Genomic DNA, 24,403 nt, shown 5'->3' on the forward strand with positions numbered 1-24,403 from the left:
CAAAGAATGCATAAATAAGTGGAACAACAAATTGATGGGTTTTTTTCTCTCTAGAAAAATATAAATAAATAAAAATAAAAAGTAAAAGAATCCAGGTACAAAATCTGTGTACCCTGACTCCATTTATATGAAATTCCAGAAAAGGAAAGACAATAATGACATAAAGCAGATCTGCAGTTGTCATAAGACAGTGGATGAGAAGAGAATTGATTACAAAAGGACAGATACTAACTTTTGGAGGTGATGAAAATGTGCTGTATCTTCACTGTGATAATGGTACCTGATTTTATATATTTGCCAAAACTCATCAAAATGTATATTTTAAATTGGTAACTTATATTGTGTGTAAATTACACCTCAATAAAGCCAATAAAAATAAAAGACATCAAATATATGTTGAAGATATACATTAGTAGGAATATCTGACAACTTACCTATCCAAGAAATAAGTACAACTTGTTTGAATATGTAAAAATGCTATAAAAAAGAGAGAGGGAGAGAGAAAGCAAAAAGGTATCAGTGGACAAGTCAGTCTCTCATCCTACAATTTCTATTTTCTATGCCTGTTTTCACTTCATGTATACTTACAAGGAATCTATGTTAGTATCTGAGGACCTGTTTACTAATTAAGGTATCTATATTTTAAAGGATGCTTTATCAAAATAAAACGCTTTAACTGATAACATATAGGTCAGTCTTCTCAAGATGGGGACTTTGATTTTTTCTCAAGAGACAAACCACTCACAATATGAAGTCTTCACCCTATAAATCAAAGTATGGGTGGTCTGTAAGCATATTAGTATCTCATCACCCTTCTAATAACTTGCTAAACCACGTACTAAACTTTATTTCCTGGCAAATAAACATAAAGCATTATTCATCAATATGTCAATGTGGATACATTACAAGTCACATTAAAATATTCTTGTCCTGGCTGGTGGCTCAGTTGGTTGGAGATGTGGGTTCGGTCCCCAGGCAGGGCACATACCTCACCTAGGTTGTGGGTTCAACCCCAGGTCGAGACATGTACCAGAAAAAACTGATCAATGTTTCTCTCTCACATCAATATTTCTCTCTCTCTCCTTCTTCTTTTCTCTAAAATCAATAAATATATCCTCAAGTGAGGATTAAATATATATCTTTAAAAAGTAATTACAAAATCAAAGGTATTGGACTTCCAGCCAAGATGGAGACATAAGTACACACACTGTGCCTCCTTGCACAACCAAAATAAGGACAATAACAATTTAGAAACTAAAACAACCACAACTGACATAAAATTGAACTGTATGCAAGTCTCACAACCAAGGAGTTAAAGTAGACACATTCATGCAGACTGGCAGGAGGGGCAGAGTCTGGTGGCCGGGCAGAGAAGGGTCTCGGCAAAAAAAGCGGTGGCTGGCGACCCCGGGAGCGAAAGGAAGTAGCTGGCAGACCCAGCCAGGGGGCGAATTGTGGAGGGGCACAGTGCACAAGGCGGCTGGCGGATCAGGTGGTCTCACATTCCCATGCAGATAAACCAGATGAAACTGAGGAGCGAGACAGACAACGCAACCCAGGGTTCCAGCTCCGGGAAATAAAGCCTCAAAACACCAACTGAAAACATCTGAGGGGGTTGAGGTGTTGGGAGAGACTCCCAGCCTCACAAGAGAGTTCAATGGAGAGACCCACAGGGTCCGAGAATGTACACAAACCCACCCACATGGGAATCAGCACCAGCAAGGCCCAGTTTGCTTGGGGGAAGCTGCAGAAGGGACTGAAATCCCACGAAGAGTGAAGCAAGTGCCATTGTTCACTCTCGTACCCTGCCCCCCTATACAGTGTCACAACCCAGCGACTTGGGTTGCCCCGCCCTGGTGAACACCTAAGGCTCCACCCCTCACTATGTAACAGGTGTGCTGAGACAAAAAAAAAAAATGGCCCAAATGAAAGAACAGATCAAAGCTCCAGAAACAAATACAACTAAGTGCCGAAGAGATAGCCAACCTATCAGATGCACAGTTCAAAATACTGGTGATCAGGATGCTCACAGAACTGGTTGAATCTGGTAACAAATTAGCTGAAAAAATGAAGGCTACACTAAGTGAAATAAAGAAAAATGTACAGGGAACCAATAGTGATGGAAAGGAAACTGGGACTCAAATCAACGGAATGGACCAGAAGGAAGAAAGAGACATCCAATCAGAAAAGAATGAAGAAACAAAAATTCAAAAAAATAAGGGGAGACTTAGGAACCTCCAGGACATTCCAACATCCTAATTATAGAGGTACCAGAAGGAGAAGAGGAAGAGCAACAAGTGGGAAAGTTATTTGAACAAATAATAAAGGAGAACTTCCCCAATCTGGCAAAGGAAATAGACTTCCAGGAAGTCCAGGAAGCTCAGAGAGTCCCAAAGAAGGTGGACCCAAGGAGGAACACACCAAAGCACATCATAATTACATTAGCCAAGATGAAAGGAGAGAATCCTAGAAGCAGTAAGAAAAGGAGGCAGTCACCTACAAAGGAGTACCCATCAGACTGTCAGCTGATTTCTCAAAAGAGACCTTACAGGCAAGAAGGGGCTGGAAAGAAGTATTCCAAGTCATGAAAGGCAAGGACCCACATCTATGATTGTTCTATCCAGCAAAGCTTTCATTTGGAATGGAAGGGCGGATAAAGTGCTTGTCAGATAAGGTCAAGTTCAAGGAGTTCATCATTACCAAGCCCTTATTATATGAAATGTTAAGGAACTTATCTTAAAAAAGAAGATAAAAACATGTACAGTAAAATGACAGCAAACTCACAATTATTAACAACCACACTAAAACAAAAACAAAAACAAACTAAGGAAACAACTAGAACAGGAACAGAACCACAGAAATGGAGATCACATGGAGGGTTAGCAACAGGGGAGTGGGAAGAGGAGAAGGTGGGAGAAGGTACAGAGAATAAGTAGCATAGATGGTAGGTAGAAAATATACAGGGATGGTAAGAATAGTATGGGAAACGTAGAAGCTAAAGAACTTATAAGTATGACACATGAACATGAACTTAAGGGGGGAATGTGGGTGGGGAGGTGCAGGGTGGAGGGGAGTGAAGGGGGAAAATGAGACAACTGTAATAACATAATCAATCAATAAAATATATTTTTAAAAAATCAAAGGTATTATTCTTATATTCAGTAGCTTATTATAGCACACCTTAGAAGAGAAGGCATACACACAGTGTACTTTCATTAATATATAATATAAGATAATATATATTTTAAAATATGTATAGTGTATACATATATATTACAATGATTGAATGGTAAAGACAGTAAGATTGCCACAATGGAAAGAAAGTGAAAGTGGTCTAGAATGAGCTGTGAAGAACTTGACTATTCCTGAACAACAGGTGTGAAAAAGATGAATGAGCACAACAGGGCACAGACGTGACTATGTGAACAACATTTTCAGTGGAGAAAGTAGAGACTACTTATCTGAATTGAAGGTTAGAGAGAAGTACAAGATAAGACTGAAAAGACAAGATTCATTTATCCAAGAAACATTTATTGGGTACCTATTATATGTCAGGCACAGTACAGAAATGAAGCTGTTTGGAAATTCTAGACAGGAATTTGGTCTTTTTACTGTGTAGCAATAAAAGTAATAAAGTTCTACATAGCTCATGGCAATTTCAGATACATTATCTCAACCAATCTTCACAACAAATGTTTTAAACATAGGGGTAAAGAGGCTTAGGAAAGTGTATTTTTATGCTTAATGCCATACAGCCAGAGACAGAGCAAAAAAAAAGATCTTCCTAATCCTAGCCCAGAGCTCTTTTCTCACCACATTTCTCATACCATTCAGCTCCTTTTCTCCAGAAAATAAGTCATTTTTAAGTGTAATATGATCGAAGCAACATTGTAGTCAAATACATACAGTCCTGTTGTACAGGCTGATTCAGAAGGCAATGAACATGGAAGGAAGGAGACCTACTAGTACTCTCCTATAATAACCCAGGGATAGGTGGAGTAGTAGGAGTAAAAGTCATTGTCTCTGAGACTGTATAAAAAGATTCAACTGGATGTCTGTTTGAAAATGCCCACAGGAGACCAGTACAGCCACTGATAAATTTGAAATGTCAACAAGTGGATCTATTTTATAGAGGAAGTCATCTGAGATGGTCAAATTATCCCCAAACACAAACACATTTGGTCAAACATTATGCAAGTCTCCCCTAAAACCAGAATAACCAAGAGTTTACTGCCACTGAATATTTTGTTTACAGTTTATTTGTTTGTTTATTCTTAAAAGTATAGACACTCCACTAGCCCACAGAAGTATCAATATTCATAAATCCCAGTCAGAGTTCATGCCCACTTTCTGGATCATGTTTTCTAAGATAGCTGGTACCCTAAATCTATTAGAATTAATAAACATGTGTTTGATTAAACCTCTCATTGAGTCACGGCTTTCTTGAAGGGGTTTGAGGTTATTTGCCAATCACAAGTAAATGCCTAATCAAAACTGTGCAACTGAGAAACTATTTTAAAATCTACAAAAGGATGAAATACATCTTATTTCTTAGATGGAATTATTTCTCAGGGCAGGGTTATATTTGTAACTTCTCCCAAGAGTCTAAAGAACTATATTGTTTTATGATATTAGTTTATTGATGAGAACATTGGACTAGTAACTCCTTAGTAACTATAAATCGAGATCCTAATCCAATGGGTAAACTAGCTTTTAAAAGGGGATAACAAAGACAGTTAGGACCAAAGAAGTGAGGACTAAGCCCAACTAAAATCACAGGCAACACAGAAAGAACAAAGGTCATTGCTGCTCTTTGTGATGGCCAGCAGAGGCTGCCAATGCACCGGGACACAAAGGGCTTCCCCCTCCGTCTCACGGACACACCAGGAGTTGTCACCAAAACAAAAAGCATTTCCATGCTATAGCATGAAGTCCAGCATTCTAGGCTCATCACAGAGCATCATTTAACAACAATCCCCAAGTTTTCTTTTTAACTGCAGCTTCTGGGCACGTGTGGCAGGAACAAAGGAACTGTAGAATACATTGAGTGCTTTTCAAAGATGATCACACTTAGCCAGTCTCTTACCAAAAGAAACCACCAAGCTTTATACAATTACCTTTCCAGAAAAGATACCTCAAGTTTACTTTTGAAAATGGATATTTTTATTGAACAGCACAATTTACAGTCTTAAAATTCTTATTTGAATAGATGTGTTATTTAGCTTCTTAAAATAAGGTGAACCAGTTACAGTTGAAGGAAACATTCACTTACTAGGTACAAAATCATAATGTGATCCACACTATGGAAGTATCAATCTTAAATTATAAATACTAATATGCTTTAAAGGAATTTCCTAATATTCAGCACTCAGGTGAGATGCTGCCCATCTGTATTTCTCTCCCAGAGCCAAGAACACAGACACTCAAATACACCAAGCAGCAATCACATTTTAAAATTCATTTCATGATTCTGCTCTACAATTTTAAGAATTATGGATCTAGCCCTTTTGAGCTCCACACACTGCTATTTCTCGTAGACAGGAACTCTGCTGTCAATCACTACTCCCTTTTGCCACACAAATATGTGCTGCAGCTTTCACTTGTCACTCCTATTATATGTAATGTAGGCAGCTTAGCACTAAATCAATTTAAGGAACTGCAGAAGTTAAATACATACATTATTATTATGGTGACAGAAAAGGCAATGAATGTCTTGCAGCTCCATTTGCTTTCTTTGTTAAGGAAGAAAAAGCTAATTATCTGCAGCTGTCAACCATGAAGTCCTAGACCTATTTAAGTCAACATTAGCCTTGGACAACTGAAAACATTTCTCATATTTCTGCCTGTTTTCTTTTTTGTGAAATATTAAACACTCTGAGGACAATGTAAAAACAAGTTGAAAATATGAAACTACATATTTGTATTCATTTTCATAACCAATTCATTTTATTATCAGACAACTGCCAATTTTTTGTAATACTCATTCTCCAATTAGTGTAACAAAAATTTAGAACAGACATAAGCCCCCCCACAAAAAAAATTCGTATTAAAATTCAACTGAAAGCACACAGACTGTTGGTTACAATAAGATCATGTTACAGATGATCAAGGGAGAAATTCTATACATTTATTTAATTAACAAAAAGAGAGAGAAAATATTTCCCAAAGTTGAAATGCTGATAAATGACAGAAAAGTCACACTGAATCATAATTATCTGTTTGTATATTCTCTTTACTATAAATTTTCCAAACTAGTCCCATTAGAATCTAGAACTATTTAATTTTAAATTTTCTTTTTTCAAATTTTAAGATTGACTTGTATATTTCTAGGATATCAAATACAAATAAAAAAATATTCATAATAAGCCCAAGAAAAACAAACATCATCAATATATAAACTATGGACTCTCTTAACATTGTGCTCCAAAAAGTACACAAAGATCATTACTGTTTTTTGAATTCTTTTTCTGCATCTTTTTTTTCAAATTCTTACCCAAGTATATGTTTATCAATTTTAGAGAGAGAGGAAAGTAGAGAGTGAAACATCAGTGTGAGAGAAACATTGATCGGCTGCCTCCCACACGTGCCCTGACCGGGAACTGAATGCACAGCTTAAGCGTGTGCCCTGACCAGTGATCAATCCTGCAACCTTTTGGTGCAGAGGACGACACTCCAACCACTGCACCACCCAGTCAGAGCATTCTTCATTCTTGATGACAAATATAAATATTCTCGGCATTTGCGCTGAGTTTTCAGTATAAAACACTATTTTCTTTAGAAAAGCGCTTCTCACAGAAATAGCCTCAATAAATATTAATTTTAAATTTCATAGGAAATCACTGCCCATTTAACTTTCTAATAAATTTCTAAACACACATAACACCTATAGATGTTACCAACATAAACAGATCAAAACCTACATAAACAATAATGTAAGAAAAAATTTGACATATGGACTAACAGAATTAACATTTAAAAAATTATAGCCACATGTTTAAGTTCCAAACCAGCTTGAAGGGAAAGCCTTTTCTAACTACAGGTGACCCACAACTCCAAGATTCTGATTTGCCACGACCCTTCCTTGTAATCTTAAGGAATCACTACCATATTTCCTGGAGACAAGGGAGAAAAAGTCAAGAAATGTAAATATCATAGCATGAAGAGCAAACTCATCTCGCATTCAATAAATCGCATGTGAAAGCTGTTAAGGTCTGATTTGTGTCTCTCTCACAACACTGTCTCTCTCTCTCCCTTTCTCTCTCTCTAAAAGTGATAGACATACACTTGGGAGAAGAGTACAAGGAAAGAATAACCACCTTCATGTACTTTTTTAGAGCACAATGTTAACATGGCCTCTAGGGGTGTCCAACCTTTTGGCATCTCTGGGTTGTCTTGGGCCACACATTAAATATACAAACAGTAATGAAAGCTGATGAGCAAAAAACAGGTTTTAAGTAAATTTATGACTTTGTGTTGAGCCACATTCATAGCCATCTCAGGTCGCAAGCAGCGCACACACCTCAGGTTGGACAACCCTGGATATGATACATAAAGAATAGTATAAAGCATATGATTGTCTAACCACTATGTTGTACAACTGAAACTGATAAAAAATAACACTGAATGTAAACTGTAATTGAAAAAGATGTGCAACCAACATATCAAAAGACACTCAATGTCACTAATCACCAGAGAAATGCAGATTAAAATCACAATGAGATATCACTCATATCTGTCAGAACGGCTATCATCAACCAATCAGCAAACAAGGCTGGCAAGGATGTGGACACAGGGGGAACCCTTTTGCACTATTGGTGAGAATGCAAATTGTTGCAGCCACAGTGGAAAGCAGTATGGAGAAAATTACATATAAAACTGCCTCATGATGGCACTCTAATTTGAAAGAACATAAGCATCCCTATGTTCACTGCAGTGTTACTTACAATTGCCAAGATTTGGAAGCAGCCCAAGTGTCCATCAGTAGGTAAGTGGATAAAACTATGGGACATTTACACAATGGAATAGAACTGGGCCATAAAAGAAGAGAAAATTTTACCCTCTGAGACAGCATGAATGGACCTTGAGGACATTATGCTTAGTGAAATAAGCCAGTCAGAAAAAAACAAATACCATATGATTTCACTCACATGCAGAATCTAATGAACAAACTGAGCTAACAAGCAAAATATTGACAAAATAAAAGACAGAGAGCAGGTTGACATCCCTGGGGGAGGAAGGGGTAGAGGGAACAAGCGAAAAAGAAAAAGGATTCATGAACATGGACAAGAGTGTGGTGACTATGGTGGGGAGGGGTTGGGTAGCAGCAGAAGAGGGTGTAAGTGGGATAAATGCTAGTGGAAAAATACAATAAAAATAATAAAAATGGGAAAAATTATTAAATTGCAACCAAAAAACTGTATTGTTAAGTAATTACACTACACAAGACTCTAAGTACACTTCCCAAGGTCCCCAAATTAGTACAGACAGGATTAAGATTCCATCTCAACTTCTTAAAAAATTTATTGGGATGACATTGGGTAACAAAATTGTATAGGTTTCAGGTATATAATTCTACAATTTGTCATCTGTATATTGTATTACATGTTTACCATTCCAAGACAAGTCTTCTTCTAGCATCATTTATTCCCCCTTTACCCTCTTCTATGTCCCACCTACCTCCTCCTTCCCTTTAGCAATCACCACACTATTGTCCATGTCCATGACCTGTTTTTTTTTTTTACTTAATCCCCTCAGCCTTCTCACCCAGCCCTCAAGCCCCTCCCTTCTGACAGCTGTCAGTCTGTTCTCTGTATCCATGCATGAGTCTGTCTCCACTTTGTCAGTTTATTCTGTTCATTAGAGTCCACATATCAGTGAGATCATATGGTATTTGTCCTTCTCTGACTGGCTTATTTCACTCAGCATAATGATCTCTAGGTCAATCCATGCTGTCACAAAAGGTAAGATTTCCTTCTTTTTTACAGCTGTGGTCCATCTCTACTTTTGAGAACAATGACCAGATTCTTTATACAACATAATACCACCTCCTAGCAGAGTTTTTCTCTAGCTTTACATTTTTAGAAATTTGTTATCTATTGAGATTGAGAGACAGTTACCATCCTTTAGAAATGATGTTGGTGACCGTGTTATCCCATATAAATATACACATGACAGAAATGAGAAAAATATAATTAGGAGGCAATCCTTAGTTTTGAAATGAAAAGGATATGACTGATGACCTTCAAGGGTCCTTCTTGCATTATCATTCTAATATTTCTTGGGTTGTTTATCTCGCTAAGATATTTGGGAACAGCTAAAAAGCCTCTGCCTACTTCTTTTCCAACTTTCTGAAATCTATTCAAGATAACATTACAATTCCTACTCAATCACTATTCTATAAAAATTTTAAGATAGCATTTACACTAATGTAATTCTCACAACTGTGAGAGGGATTAGGTGAGAGGGCTCAAAACGACTGTGGTGAATAGCAGAGCAATTCCAAATGCATGTCTGTCCTCTTCATGATTTAGAATACTTCCCATGACCTAGCTGATGCAACCATAACAACAGCATTCATTTGTACATCGCCGTAACTTTGTCACATGCCCCGTTGACTGGTTTTCAGAATAGCTCTGTAATAAAAGGCAGGTAATATTCTAAACTCATTTTACAAATAATGAAAACTGATTCCCAGAAAATTTAAATCCTTTGCTCAAGGATCCGTACAGAGGCCTCAAACATAGTTCTCCAGACTCCAAATCCAGTGCTTCTTTTGTTACGTAATTTATTGTCAATTACAAGTTGGCTTCAGCGTATCTTTCAAACATCTGTACGCCTATCCTATGTAACCTGGTCTCTCTAAATCTGAACTTCACTAAGTGTAACTGAGCTCATGAAGGCATTATGTTTATGCCTATGTGTGATATAGTAACTTACATTTCTAATACAGTAAGTTTATGAGACATGTACGTACTTTCGGAAGATATTTATGTAAGATTGTCAAAAGGGCTTCCACCCAGATTTTGAAGGCTCAAGAATAGGTTTCTAATTATTATAAAAATCCTACTTAACTCCTAACAAAAAAAAAAACCACCCAAATACACCTAATTTGGCAATCTATTGAGTTATAAATCTATTGAGTTATAAGCCTTTTCCTTGCTTATGTCCACTTAATAGGACAGATAGTAATACTACTTACTGCCTTTGTTTCTAATTCCTCAGAATCTTCCTACTCAAATGCACTGCCATTACTGAAGCCTAGAATGATCTCAGTTAGTAAAAGTTTCTTGTTCTCTCAATAAGCCTTAATCTAAATTACAGGATAAAGATATAAGGTTCTGTTCTCAGGACTGGCTCATGATAAAAGGCACTAGCTTGCCACGTGGCCTGATGAAGTCCTGGGACACAGAAGGATTTTTTTTTTTTTTTGGATTTTATCAGTCTTAGAGCAGGCAATTTATGTTCAGCCAGAAAAAAAAAAATATAATCTTTGGCCATCTGGCTCTGTAACACTCTATATTTGTTTAGAAAGGTCACTGTTGTCAAGTTATTGAATGTTATCTCTGGAAATGACAGGAAAAGTTTTTGAAAGCAGGCCAGGAATATTAAAACACCGGATATTAAGTTGTAAAATAGTATTTAAAAGGTTGGGCTTTAGTGTTAAACAGACCACTGTTCAAAGCCCAGCTCTACCACCTACTAGTTAGATGTTCTTTGGCAAGCTAGCAGCTTTTAAAATCCATTTTCCATTGATAAAATATAGATAAATCTAGATAAAATATCTAAAAAGATGGTGCTATGATGAAATGATTAACACATAAATAGCACTAACATATAGTTACCATTCAAAACTTAACAAATAATTATCTTCTGTGCTATGTCCTCATTTTTCTTTAATTTTGAAGAAAAACTAAGATTTTCATTACTGAAATAAATATTTCTCCAGACAGAAAAGTAAATTTAAAGACTCACAATTTATGCTATGCATATCAAATATGTGGATTTAGAGTCTATCTCTAACGAAAACTTCAATTCCTCTTAAGCACTTAAGTAACAATCATTCTTTTTCCATCAGCTTGACAGCACCTATTACTTTGTTGGTGGGATGACCAGGTTGCTATGTCACTGAAGAACGAACACTAAGCAGTATCAAATCCGCACCTGAACAACTTCGGTGGAACTAGTTACTGCTGTCTTATTCGTCAACTGTTACAATATCCTGATTTTGTTATGCAATAGTTAACTTTCTTTGCATTATGTAGTTTCTATTAATATTTCTATTTCAACAATGAGACGATCCACATGTGATTTAGACAGACTATTCAGACCCTTTCCCTCTGTGCAATTAGCAATATAGTTAAAAACATACACTTTTAAAAGCAGCTCAATCAAAACTCCACCCAGAATATTGCCACAGAGCAATATTCAACTCAGTAGGTCAGATTTCAGGTCAACTTATGAAAACTCTTAAGTATCTCAAAAGTGGACATATATTTCACCTACACTGTGACAGGAATGGCCATGAGGATGTATTGAACTGAATTCTCCCATCACACACGACTTGTTTCTCCAAAATCAAAGTAGACACTACAAGATAGAGCAAGAGCTACAGTCTCAGACTAGAAAGAATATTTTCATGTTTTCTACTTCAAGAATTAGCTGTTACACATTGTCCTGTATGCAGTCAACAATAAAATGCACACATCCTCCATTTAAACCACTGGGTGGATTCTGTGCTTTCTCCATAATATTGACCTCTGATCTCTGAGGAGATCTGGGAGTAATTAAAAACAAATTTTAAACTTTAGGATCCAGCCAAGAAGACTACTTAGACCAACAAAAGTCTAAAACATGCATACTGAATTAAGGACTATAAAGATAAATAGATCAGAGAAATCCATAAGCTTATATAGAAAAAAATACAGCTGAGAAGATCTCCATACCAGGCTTCACCTGTCCAACTTACAGACCCACACTTTCCGTTTCCTTTCCAACCACACCAACAGATGCCCATGGTGTGATGAAAACTCACTGTGTCAACTACTCTTTGGTGTGCCCCTCAACAGTTCTACTCCCAAAGGCTGAGTTATATGTTCTCCCAAAACCAGTAGTTTTAATCCAAAACCCCATTAGGGGAGTTCTATCATTACTGTAATTGGCTAATCAGTTAAACATTAGATAAACCATGAAACCAAAAATAAAAGGTATCTCTAAAACTAAGGTCAAAACTTGGAAAAGACTTGATAAAACCAAGTTACTATAAAACATTTCTGTTGCAAGAAGGAAAGGTAAGAGAATATAAAAACTGAGGTAAAGCCTAAAATATATAGTGCTTCTTAAACTTTAGCATGGAGGCTGTGTGAAAACATGAATTGCTGGGCCCCATCCCCTTAGATTCTGGCTCAGTAAGTATGGGGAAACCAAAGGTTTTACATGCTGAGAAATTCCCACAGGACGCTGACGCTGCTGGTCTGGGAACTGTACTTTGAGAACCATGGCTTTTCAATTGTCTAAATTTTTCATCTACATTAAAGAACCAAATATAAACTTGAAATTGTTATGAATATAGATTTACAAAACACGTGAAGTTCCAATTGGCAAACCTATACACTACAAGGAAAGGCCTTGGGCCTAATAAAAAGACAGTTCATTTATACGTTAGTGAGATACACACATCATTTTTTATGGCCTACTACTTTAAATGACTTTTTCAGTTAATGTATGAACTATGAGAACTCAAATTATCAAAAGAGATCTCCTGTCAAATATGGTTCATAAAAGTACCACTACCATCTAAAATTCCCTTCACCTTCACTATTTTTAAGAAGGAAATTCTAATGTGATAGCCTCCTTGGTTAAAAGGCTTCCTAAAAACACAAGCTCCCAGTATCAATGAAGCCTTAAAAATAAAAGGTATCATTATCTTCAATTTACAGATGAGATTTCTCCCTCAGGGAGGGTAAGAAATATCTAAAGGTAAGTCAGCCAACAAGTGCAAGAGTCAAAACTTGAATACAGATCTGCCCCCAAATTTAATGTTTTTTTCAACCTTATGATATTACAGTATAGTCTTTAAAAGAGAGAAGTTAGAAGCAACACTGACGTTGAGGTCCCAATCCATCTAAATGCCTTCAAAACAAAAAATGCTCAAATATATATAGCTGTGAGAACTAAATGAATCAGAAGCATTATCATATCTGCTGTTTTGAACAGAATTGTAAACATCACCTATAAGCCTTAAATGCCTAGTTAAATGCCTAGACAGGATCGTCAAGTAACAGGGCACTAGAAGGGAGCTGATATACCAGCAATGAAGCAGACTTTGGCAACACAACTCCACTTAGCAAGACATCTGTGAGGAATGGCTGACAGTAAGGTTCACAAGCAGATGCCACAGGGTAAGTGAGGTGGAGACAACCAAGTTCACAGAGAGCTGCGGAGCACATTAGATGCACACTGAAGTAGTACATTCAAAGATGGGGCATTTATGGACTGCTTGGAAAGCAGAGCAGACAAACCAGCCCAGTGACAGCAATCACCATTATGATGATGATACTGTTATGGCAAGTTTATAATTTTAGAAACTATAAGTAGAAACAGAAAAGAACTGTGTCTCACCATTTCTGTTACACTGTGAAGAAATTCAAATGTCCAGTTTTATACTATATTCAACACCAAATTCCAGGATCCAGCTCTTTCCACAGGTTTGGGACGTTCTCATCAACTGTTTGAAGTAGCTTTCTGTTCCTTTCTCCCTATCTTCTCCTTCTGGTATACCCACTACTCTTATATTGCTCTTTCTGATGGAGTCAATATAGTTTTCATAGTGTTCTCTTATTTATTTTTTATTTTTTGGAAAGAAGCTCAACTGCATTAGCCATTAGTGAAATACAAATAAAAACTATTACACTGAGACACCATCTCATACCTGTTAGAATGCCTATTATTAAAAAGACAAGTAATAACAAGTGTTGGAGAAGTTGTAAACAAAAAGAAACCCTCATTCACTGTTGGTGGGAATGTGGACTGGTATAGCCACTATGAAAAACAGTATGAAAGTTCCTTAAAAAAGAAAAAGAAAGAAAGAAAGAAATTAGGAATAGAGGTAGCATCATATGACCCAGGAAACCCTCTTCTGGGCATCTAACCGAAAAATTTGAAAAGTGTTTTGGGTATCTGACTGAAAAATTTGAAAACATTTATTCATAAAGATGTATGACCCTATGTTCACTATAGCATTATTCATAGAGGCTAAGACATGGAACCTACCAAAGTACCTTTCAACAGATGAATGGATAAAGATGTGGTGCGTATCTATACAATGGACTACCAATCAGTCATGATAAAAGATGAAATACTGCCATTTATGACAACATGGATGGATCTTGAGAACATTGTGCTAAGCAAACTAAGTCAGATGGAAAAAAGTCAAGAACCCTAAGATTTCACTCATATGTGGAATATAAAACTGAAAGTAACAAAAACTCACAGACACAAACAACAGTATGGTGGTTACCAGAGGGAAAGAGGGGTGGGGGAAAGTAGTAAAAGGTAAAGGGGTCAAATACATGGTCACAGAAGGAGATATGACTTTGGGTGGTGAACACAATGCATATACAGATGATATACTATAGAACTGTACACCTGACACCTATATAATTTTATTAACCAATGTCATTTAATAAAATTTAAAAAAATGAAGAACAGCATAAAACTTAGAAAATAACTAAAGGCATCTAGTTAAAATAAAATAAAAATAAAAATAAAATAAAATATTGGCCCCAAATGATGTTCTAGTGTTTGAGATCAGGGAAGTATGAAGATCTGCAATAGTTGCAGGAAACCTCCTAAAATAACTATTCTGTTTCTTTAGAAAGTGAAAAATGAGTAAATAAAATAAAGACTTAACATGTTAACAGTAAGTTAAGAATCTAGGAATGGTTAGGATAGCCACTATAATTTTTTTTAATTTTTGCAAAAACAAAATAGTAAGTGTTGGTAAGGATCAAAGAAATTAGAGCCACTGTGTACTGTTAATGGAAATGGAAATGGTACAACTATTACAAAAAACAGCACAGAAGTCCCTCAGAAAATTAAAAACAGAATTACTATATAATCCAGCGCTTCTAGATGTACATCCGGAAGAATTAAAAACAAAATTTCAAAGAGATATTTGTATACCCATGATCATTGCATCATTAGCCACAATAGCAAGAGGTGAAAGCAAACTCAATGCCTATCAGTGGGTGAACGGATAAAAAAAATGTAGTATACAAATACAATGGAACATCACTCAGCCTTCAAAAAAGGAAATCCTGTCATACGTTACAACATGGATAAACCTTAAGGAGATTATGCTAAGTAAAATAAGACGGTCACAAAAAAATAAACATTGTGTGATTCCACTTGAGGTATATGAGACATCTAAAGCAGTCAAACACTTAGCAAGTAGTTTTGCCGTTACCAGAGGCTGAGGCGAGGGGAAAAAGGGAGTTATTCTTCAATGGGTAAAGGGTTTCAGTTTGTACTATGAAAAAGTTCTAGACATCTGTTCTAAACAAATGTCCATATAGTTAACTCTATTGCACTGTACACTTAAAATGGTTAATATGGTTTAAAAAAAACTAAGAATAAAAATGTCTTGAAAACTCCAGTAAGGCTAATAGAAGTATTAAAAGGTTTAATATTACTGAAGAAAACAAAATAGTCTCACGTGAGTAAATTCAATTTTAATCATTATAATCTCTTAATAATACCAATTCCCGTAAGATTCTAGGACTCTATGCTTTAAATGTGTAATTTAAAATGAAAAGGAGGTACACTGTATCAGAATTGTTTATAGCCCTGGCTGGTGTAGCTCAGTAGACTGAGCAGGGGCCTTCGAACCAGAGGATCGCAGTTCAATTCCCAGTCAGGGCACATGCCTGGGTTGCAGGCCAGTTCCTGGCAGGGGACACACAATACATTGTGTGTCCCCGGCTGAGGCAACCATACATTGGTATTTCTCTCCCTCTCTCCTTCCCTTCCCCTCTAAAGATAAATAAATTAAAAATCTTATAAAAATAAAATAAAATATATTTTTAAAAAAGAATTGTTTGGAAGTATTTTAAAATATCACTTATTCTCACCCAGAGAGATGCTCCCAGTTGAGTGAGTCATCATTACTGATGCAACTATGCTTTATTCTTCAACTGTGCTGGGACTGAAAACAGATTGAAAATTTCATTTTTAAATTATAGTTTAAATCATTTGTAAGTAAATTCATTTAAGCAAATTCTTCTATAATAAGGAAATTACATATATTGTTTGACATAATTAAACTTTCTTCACATCACAAAGCTAAACATGGTTTTAACTTTCTAAAGGTAAACATAGTAAATTATAAATGAGGCAGCTCTAAATTATGTTGAAAACCCATTTTGAGATCATGCCTGAACTAGCCACTTTTATAGAATAGAACCAATAATATATAAGAAATGCAGGCAAAAATACCTCTCATAACTTCTAAAATATTCTGCCCAGGTCATTTCTCTTTGCCACAGCTCATTTTTTATGTGTATTTATCTCCAGATGCCTTTTCCCCATGATCTCCTCTATTCCTTTTTGTTCATCTTCTCTCCCTTCCCACACATTTAGAAGATGAACTAAATATTCTATACCCAAATTTCAGAAACAAAATCAAGGATATCTTCAAGGGCATCTCTCATTTCCATATATAGCTGTTTCATCTCCAGGCAACAAAGGCACATTTAAAAACCGAGGGGTCATGAGATCTATTCACACTGACTTCACTTTGGTGCATTTTTCTTACACTATATGTGTAAAATCTACTGATAAGTGCCTAGTAGTATTGTAAAATTAAATCCGTAAGAGGCTCCATGAACCAAAACGTTCTACTGCTAACATTTCCTTAGAGATTACATAAATGGGCCCTGGCCAGATAGCTCACCTGGTTAGAACACTGTCCAATATTCCAAGATTGCAGGTTCAATCCCCAGTCAGGGTACATACAAGAATCAACCAATGAATACATAAACAAGTAGAACAGCAAATCAATGCTTCTCTTTCTCTCCTCCCCCAAAACAAATTTTTATAAATTTAAAGATTACATAAATACATTACTTAACATGAAAATTAGACACTATAACCTTTATTCTTAAGAGTATATTTCAACTTGTAGTATCGTCTATTCCTTAATTCCTGCTTTCTTTGTGTTAAATAGATATTTTCTAATGCACTTTTTTCATTTCCTTGTTTCTTACATTAAATTTTTTTGCATTATTTCCTTCAGTGGTTGCCCTGGAATTTGCAATTAGCATTTTAATTTAAAAACAATCTAGTCTGGCCCTAGCTGGTGTAGCTCAGTGGACTGAGCATGGGCCCGAGAACCAAAAGGTAGCTGGTTTGATTCCCAGTCAGGGCACATGCCTGGGTTACAGGCCAGGTCCCCAGTAGGGGACATGCCAGAGGCAACCAAACACTGATGTTTCTCTCCCTCCTTTTCTCCTTCCCTTCCCCTCTCTCTAAAAATAAATAAACAAATCTTTATAAATTTTTTTTAAAAAAGAACCAAAAAGAAAATAAATCTTACCAAAAGAAAATAAAAATAAAGATAATAAAATTCTAGTCTGAATTAATTCTAATAATATATAAAAACTTTCTTGTAATACATCTCCATTCTCTTTCTTTTTATTATTATCTTCGAAGTATATCTCGATACCTTATAAGCTTGTCAACAAATTTTTATCATTCCTTCATGCAGCTGTCTTTAAAATAGGAGAAAAGTTCCAAGGAAAAATGCATTTATATGTACTTTTATGCATGTTTTTCCTAACAGTTATGTACTTACTATCACTATTGTTGTTTCTCATGTGGGATAGTTTACTGTATAGTTTCTTCTGTTTCAAATTGAAGGACCCCCTTAACATTTCCTGTAGGAGAGGTCTACTGGCAACAACTCTCAGTTTTTATTTGTAATGTCTTAATTTAATCTTTGAAGTTAAGCTAAATACAGAATTCCTGGTTGACTGTCTTTTTAATACTTTGAAAATGTCTTCTAGCCTCCAAGGTTTCTGGCAAAAAATCAGCTATTAGTCTTATTGAGGATCCCTTTTATATGTTTTCTCTTCCTGCTTTCAAAATTTCACTTTTGTAAATTTGACTATGATGTGTCTAAGTGTGGATAGCTATATTCAACTTGAAATACACTGAGTTTATTGAATGTGTTAATATTTTCAATTTCACTTTTCTACTGTTATTTATTTAAGTATTCTGTCTCCTTTTTTTGCTCTTCTCTGTTTGAGACTCCTATTGTATATATGTTGGTGCACTTGATGACATCACATTGATCCTCTTCAGCTCTGTTCATTTTCTTTCTTTTCTTACTACTCCTCACAATGGATAATCTCTATTGAATTATCTTGAAGTTAACAAATTATTTCATCTGTCAATTTATATTTGTTAAGCTCATGTAGTTAGTTTTTCATTTCAGTTAAACTTAAAAACTCCACAATTTTTATATGGTTCCTTTTAGATAATTTCTACTTGACTGATATTCTCTTTGGCAGGACATCATTCTTATACCTTCGTTTAATTCTTTAGACATGGTATCTTTAATTCTTTGAACAGATTCAGAAAAGCTGACTTAAGTCTTTTCTATTAAGTCCAAATCTGGGCACCCAAAGGGACATTTTTCCCTTGGTCGATTTTTGCATTTTTCCCCGTATGTATGTGGCATACTTTCCTGTTTCTTAGATTTCATAATTTTTTTTGTTGGAGACTGAACATCAGAATTCTCTACACTGCTCTACCAAGGCTTTTAAACATTGATTCTGTTTTGATTGATGCTGATTATTTGTTTAGCACTCTCATGAACTCATTCTGTAGATTCGGCATTTATTGCCTCTAGTGTGTGGTCACTGAGCTCTCTGCTAAATTATTTTTTAAGTTTTTATTTTTATTTTTAAGCCTGTATTCCTAGGAGTCACACAGGGTCAGTATACTTTAGTGATCAACCAATGACTGGTCAGAGGATTTCCTTAAATGCTTGTCTGTCTGTTTTCCACCTTTGCTCAAGGAATCTTTATGATAAGTGCCATTTCAATCTTCAGGCAGTTTATAAGACAGCCCTAATCTTCATTTTCTACTTATATAAAACCTCAGCCAGAGGTGATCTCCTTTCCCAGGTCTTCCCTAGGAATGTGTACACTCTTGCACATTGTGCAACCTTTTGGACATCCAGGAATATGTTGGAGCTTTTCAACATCCCTATGGTTGGCTAAATCTACAGGATTCCTTTTAAAATTCTGGCCAGACTCTTTGCCTAAAGTGAAATCACAGCCTTAAGCAGTGGATAGGTTGCCAACAGTCGCTATTGTTTCAGCAAAGCCCTCAGGGTAGGTTTTTTCTTCCCTCAACTGAGCTGGGGTCCAAGTCAAATCAAATAGCCAACCACTCAGAGAATAGTTTCTCCCAGGGAGCTGCAGCTTGGACAAAATAGCAACTGTGCTTTGGAGCTGCTACTTTTAATGGATCTCCAAAAGTAGTAAGATCTCTCCATTGTCTGTAATGCTGTCAGCTTTTGCTATGCCACTAAGCTGGGGATGGAGAGAAGATGGAAATCACCTCAAGTCAAAATGTCACAGACCCCACCATTTTCTCAAGGTTCAGTAGTTTTCTCTCAGGCAGTGGATTTTCAGTTCATTCTCTGTTTTTGGTTAATTGCCAGAATTCTAAAATGGTTTATTGTAATTATTTTGCCCAGGTTCTTGTTGTTTTAGAGGGAGAGCAAATATACTGAGGCCCTCACTCCATTGATCTAAAAGCCAATCAAGCTCTGAAATATTAAATCTATCTTCACATAGTTTTTGAAACAAAAAAACCACTTTAACAAAAAATTTTTGTTTAAAAATATACTTATAAAATGTTGGATCACTGATTCTTATCTCCAGTAGAAGCATGAAAGAATTATATTTCAATAGGAGAGAAACTAATCTTTGAGAGGAAAAAAATAAACTGCATGAGCAATGTCTCACTGTACTGTATCTTTCCTGCTAATACATAAGTTATCAAAAATAAGATGATTCCTGGTCTGAGATTCACTCTCAGCCCCAGAATACTTTCCCAAGTCTTTTTTGGACAACAGAAATCAGTTCGAATGAGCAGGAAAGACTATTCCATCTTGTCTTATTTGGCTGAGATAGGCCAAATCCAAGTCAACTCTCACAGTGATAAAGTGGTCACAAAAGACTGGGAGTAAGAAATTTAACAGAGAAGAGGAATCAGAGACCTAAACAGAGAGCAACCCTATCACCTGAGATTTCTCTGAAGAGATTCAGTACAGCGAGATTGATTTACCTCAGATTCAACCAAGTATCAGCCAACCCCATGTAGTTGTGGTAGAATAAGGTGAATTTCTGTAAAGGAAAAAAGTAATTTATTACTATTATCTCTCTTCAACATTGCCTGATATTTGTAAGCCAAGGAAAGACCAAAACTGTCAGAAGAGGACAAGAAAAGTAAATATCCTTTAGCAAAGCTTTTATTTTCAAGAACATGTTATGCTCCTTTTGTTGTTGTTTAACAACATGTCCCGAAACCTTTGGCTCAAGAAAAGAATCATTTTATTCATTCATAATTCTGCAGTCTAGCTGGGCTCAGCCAGGCCGTTCTGATGGTCAGCCATGATAGCTTTCAGCTGACAGGTGGGAAGTGGGCTCAGCTAGAATACTAGGATAACTAGGCTTCTCTCTCCACATAATCTCAGGGCCTCTCTGTATCCATGTGACCTTTTTTCCAAATGCTCTCTCTGGGAAGGTAGCCAGATTTCTTACATGATTATTCAGGTCTCCAAAAAACACAAAAGCAAAAGCTACTTGGCCTTCCTAGGGCTTACACCCAGACCTGGAACAGTTTAATTCTGTTGCATTCTATTTGTTAAAGTAAGCTACAAACCCAGTCCAAATTGAAAGGAAAGGGTCTTCACAACATGAATACCCAGAGGTGTGATTCACTGTAACCACCACCAATGCTACAGACAGTGATTTCCATCTGCTTTACAATACCCAACTACTCAGTCAGCGGCACGGACCTCTCAATCTGTCAAATAAAAAAAAGTGACAACAGTCAACACAATAGCTGGGAATGTCCTGTCTTGAACTATAAATGCATAAACCACATAATAGAGTTACATCTTACTTTCACATCACATAAGGTTGTGTCCCATTGGTTAATGCTTTTATTTATTTACTTCTTTAAATCCTGACCCAAGGATATGTTTATTGATTTTAGAGAGAGAGAAGGGAGAAAGAGAAACAATGGTATGACAGAGGAACATCAATGGGTTGCTTCCTGTATGCACCCCCACCAGGGACAGAACCTACAATCTAAGTATGTGCCCTGACCAGGAACTGAACCCACCAGGCTTGACTGGTTAATTCCTGGTACCAGAAATCCTTATATACTAGTACAGGAACCTGATTTTTTAGAAACCCACTTTGGAGTAAAAAGGGTAGGTGAACAGTGTTTTTTAACAAATCAATCAAAATTCTATCTTGTGTTTTTGTCAGATTGACAAAAAAACACATTTTTTGGTGTGCTGCGGAATTTCAGTAATTAGTTTACATGTGTCATTAGATGAAAAAAGGTTGAAAATCACTGCTATAATAAACTAAAACATTAAGGCCAATGTTCACATGACTGAAATGGGAAAAACACAAGAAACTATAAAATGGCTAAAGCTAAAGGAAGACTGGGCAGTTACACTCAGACCACATTCTCTGAGCACTCCCATAATGAGGGTCAATCTAGGGTGACTGAGAGTCTTAAATATAGGTGGGAGGGAAATTTGAACCTTATAAGGTTCATAATAAGCCATATGGCTTTGGACAAGTCATCTTCTTCTCTATATCTCAGCTCCTCAATTGTAAAGTGAAAAATAAGACAAGAAATAAGAAAAAGGCTTTGAAAGCTAAACAGCTATACAAATATACAAAGTATTATTTATATAATAGGATTCTAAGTATAGACAACTGAGCTAGGCTCAATTCTATTAATAAAATTATAATAATCATAGTTAATTAACCCATGTGCTAAATTACTACCACAGCACTGATATTATACATAACAATAGGCTAAAATTACACTATGCTCAGTTCAGTTACTATAAAGAATAACAATACCAACACTAACTGATTTATTGTTTTCTGATTATATGTGTATGTCAGGTGCTACTAGGTACTTCAGGTAAAACTATAACTAACCCTTACAATAACTCAACGAGGTAGGTATTATCCCTCTCTTACAAATAAATAAACTTGGTCAAATATTGATTACTTAAGTAACCTGTCCATGGTCACATAGCTAGTATATAGAGAATTATTACAAATGTTTAATGTACAATCAGTACTTGATAAATATTTGTTGTCTATGTTAATGAAGATATAAAGAAAGCCAGGACTATCTGGCATTTAAAGCAAGGAGTCTTTCAACTATATCAAAATATCTCACTCTCACAATTCCTATTTTATATGCAGCTACTGAAACTGTAATCACAGTAAACATATCTAATTAACATCAGCAATTTATCACCTTCCTCATCTGCAAAATGGTTTCCCATCTAAAAAGTAACCTTCATTTTTTCAAACATCTAAATCTTTATTCCATCTACTGAGTCTTTATGAGTTATATCATATTATAATGTAAAAATACCAAGTAGAAAAAAGTGGTACATCTACATAACAAAATATCTCTAAAATAATATCAAAAAGAGCAAATATTTTAAATGGTAAAATATGTGCAGTGTCAATGACAAATAAAAATCTATATCCTTATAATAGGAAGAGGTATTGAAATTTAAAAGGAGGAGGGTTAGAAGAAACTGTCCAATAGAAAAATGGGTTAAAGATATAAATGATAATCAACAAAATAAATATAAATGGCTAATAAATATGCTTTTCAAATTTTTTTAGTCATTAATTACAAAAAAATGCAAATCCAACTATGATTTTTTTAAACTATCAGATTGGCCAAAAAAGAAAAAAATACAAAATTTGATCATGCCCAGTGTCAAAGAGCATACAAAAAAATAAGTGTGTGTGTGTGTATTAAATCACTATTGGTGGGAGTTTACAATGGCATGACCTTTTTACAGAGCAATCTAGTAGTTGATTAAAACATTCAAAATACACCCACATCTTCTAGTCAGCAATTCCATTCCTAAGGATTCATATAATGGAAGTAAATGGACAGCTGCATGAAAGAGCACATATAATTAATCATAATTATCAACATACAAGATATCACCTAACACCTAGCTAGAGAATCGCTTAAGTAAATGATACATTCATATAATGCCGATATAAAATATTATCATAAAAGATGTTCAAGATACAATTACCAAAGTTAAACAAATTCTATGCCTCAATTTTTATAAGACCTGCATCTGTACAGGAGAGAGAGTGAGCACATGTCTGAGCAGACGCACACTCAAGAGCACTAGAGTGAGCACACAGGCACGCACTGAGACAGGCCCTGAGAAAGTGTGGCAGCAATTTTGGGAGCAGATATGCAATCACCAAGCAGAATGATTTTTTTTTTGCTTTCTTCTTTGTAACTTTCTGAATTTTCAGAATGTTTTACATTGAGCATATGTAATTTTTGTGATCTTAATACAATATAATTATTTTCATTTAAAATAATGTCAACTGTGCCCTGGCCAGATGGCTCAGTTGGTTGGAGCATTGTTCCATACACCAAAAGGTTGCAGGTTCAATGTCCCGTCAGGGCACATACCTAGGTTGCAGGTTCAAGCCTCAGTTGTGATGCTTGCGGGAAGCAGCCATCTGATGTTACTCTCTCTCACACTGATGTTTCTCTTTCATTCTCTTTCTCTTTCCCTTCCTCTTTGTCTAAGATCAATAAAAACATATCTCAGGTAAGGGCTAAAAGTAATAATAATATTGTCAACAGTCATAAAGCTGAGACTCTATAAACTTTCAAGTGTTATTTTTAATATAAAATACTGATTAAAAATCAGTTGACATGGAAGGAATGAATGACAGAGGAGTGAATATGTGCATTCATTCCCCTTTCAAATGATAGATTCAAAATCAAAATCCTTTATAGTAGTTTCTATCTTCAAATTATTTAGAATTTATAATTTCTTTAATAATGTCACTTCAGCTCTAACTAGGGTAGCTCAGTTGGTTTGGCATCTTCCCACAAAGCAAAAGGTCTGCAGTTCTATTCCTGGTCAAGGCACATGCCTGGGTTGCAGTTCGGTCCCCAGTGGGACCGAACTTTCCTCTTGCCTCTCCCTACCCAATTCCCTTTGGTTTTTCATATTTAAATGTTTTAATTTTCCAAGGAACTGGAGTTTCTTGGAAAGAAAGGTCTCCCATGTCCC

General features: G+C 35.8%; 1 protein-coding gene across 6 annotated transcripts in view; it reads right to left on the minus strand.

Annotated features, from left to right (window-relative positions):
- RFX3 (regulatory factor X3) overlaps nucleotides 1-24,403 on the minus strand; it is a 282,830-nt gene that overhangs the window by 215,977 nt on the left and 42,450 nt on the right. For 3 of the 6 annotated variants that reach the window (XM_037061753.1, XM_037061750.1, XM_037061755.1), the window contains exons 2-3: nucleotides 20,356-20,414; nucleotides 16,128-16,201 (exon numbers count right to left, since the gene is read on the minus strand). The exons of 1 other annotated variant lie outside the window; for it this stretch is intronic. In XM_037061753.1, coding sequence (XP_036917648.1) covers nucleotides 16,128-16,161 — 34 coding nt within the window. In that variant the 5' untranslated portion in view covers nucleotides 16,162-16,201; nucleotides 20,356-20,414. Of the gene's footprint in view, nucleotides 1-434; nucleotides 494-16,127; nucleotides 16,202-20,355; nucleotides 20,415-24,403 lie in introns of those variants that run through there. 2 more of the 6 variants (XM_037061751.1, XM_037061752.1) reach the window with 2 other exon arrangements.

The sequence above is a fragment of the Sturnira hondurensis genome, unplaced genomic scaffold (assembly GCF_014824575.4).
Source record: "Sturnira hondurensis isolate 20B ecotype Veracruz unplaced genomic scaffold, ASM1482457v3 Scaffold0013515, whole genome shotgun sequence".
Lineage (NCBI taxonomy): Eukaryota > Metazoa > Chordata > Mammalia > Chiroptera > Phyllostomidae > Sturnira > Sturnira hondurensis.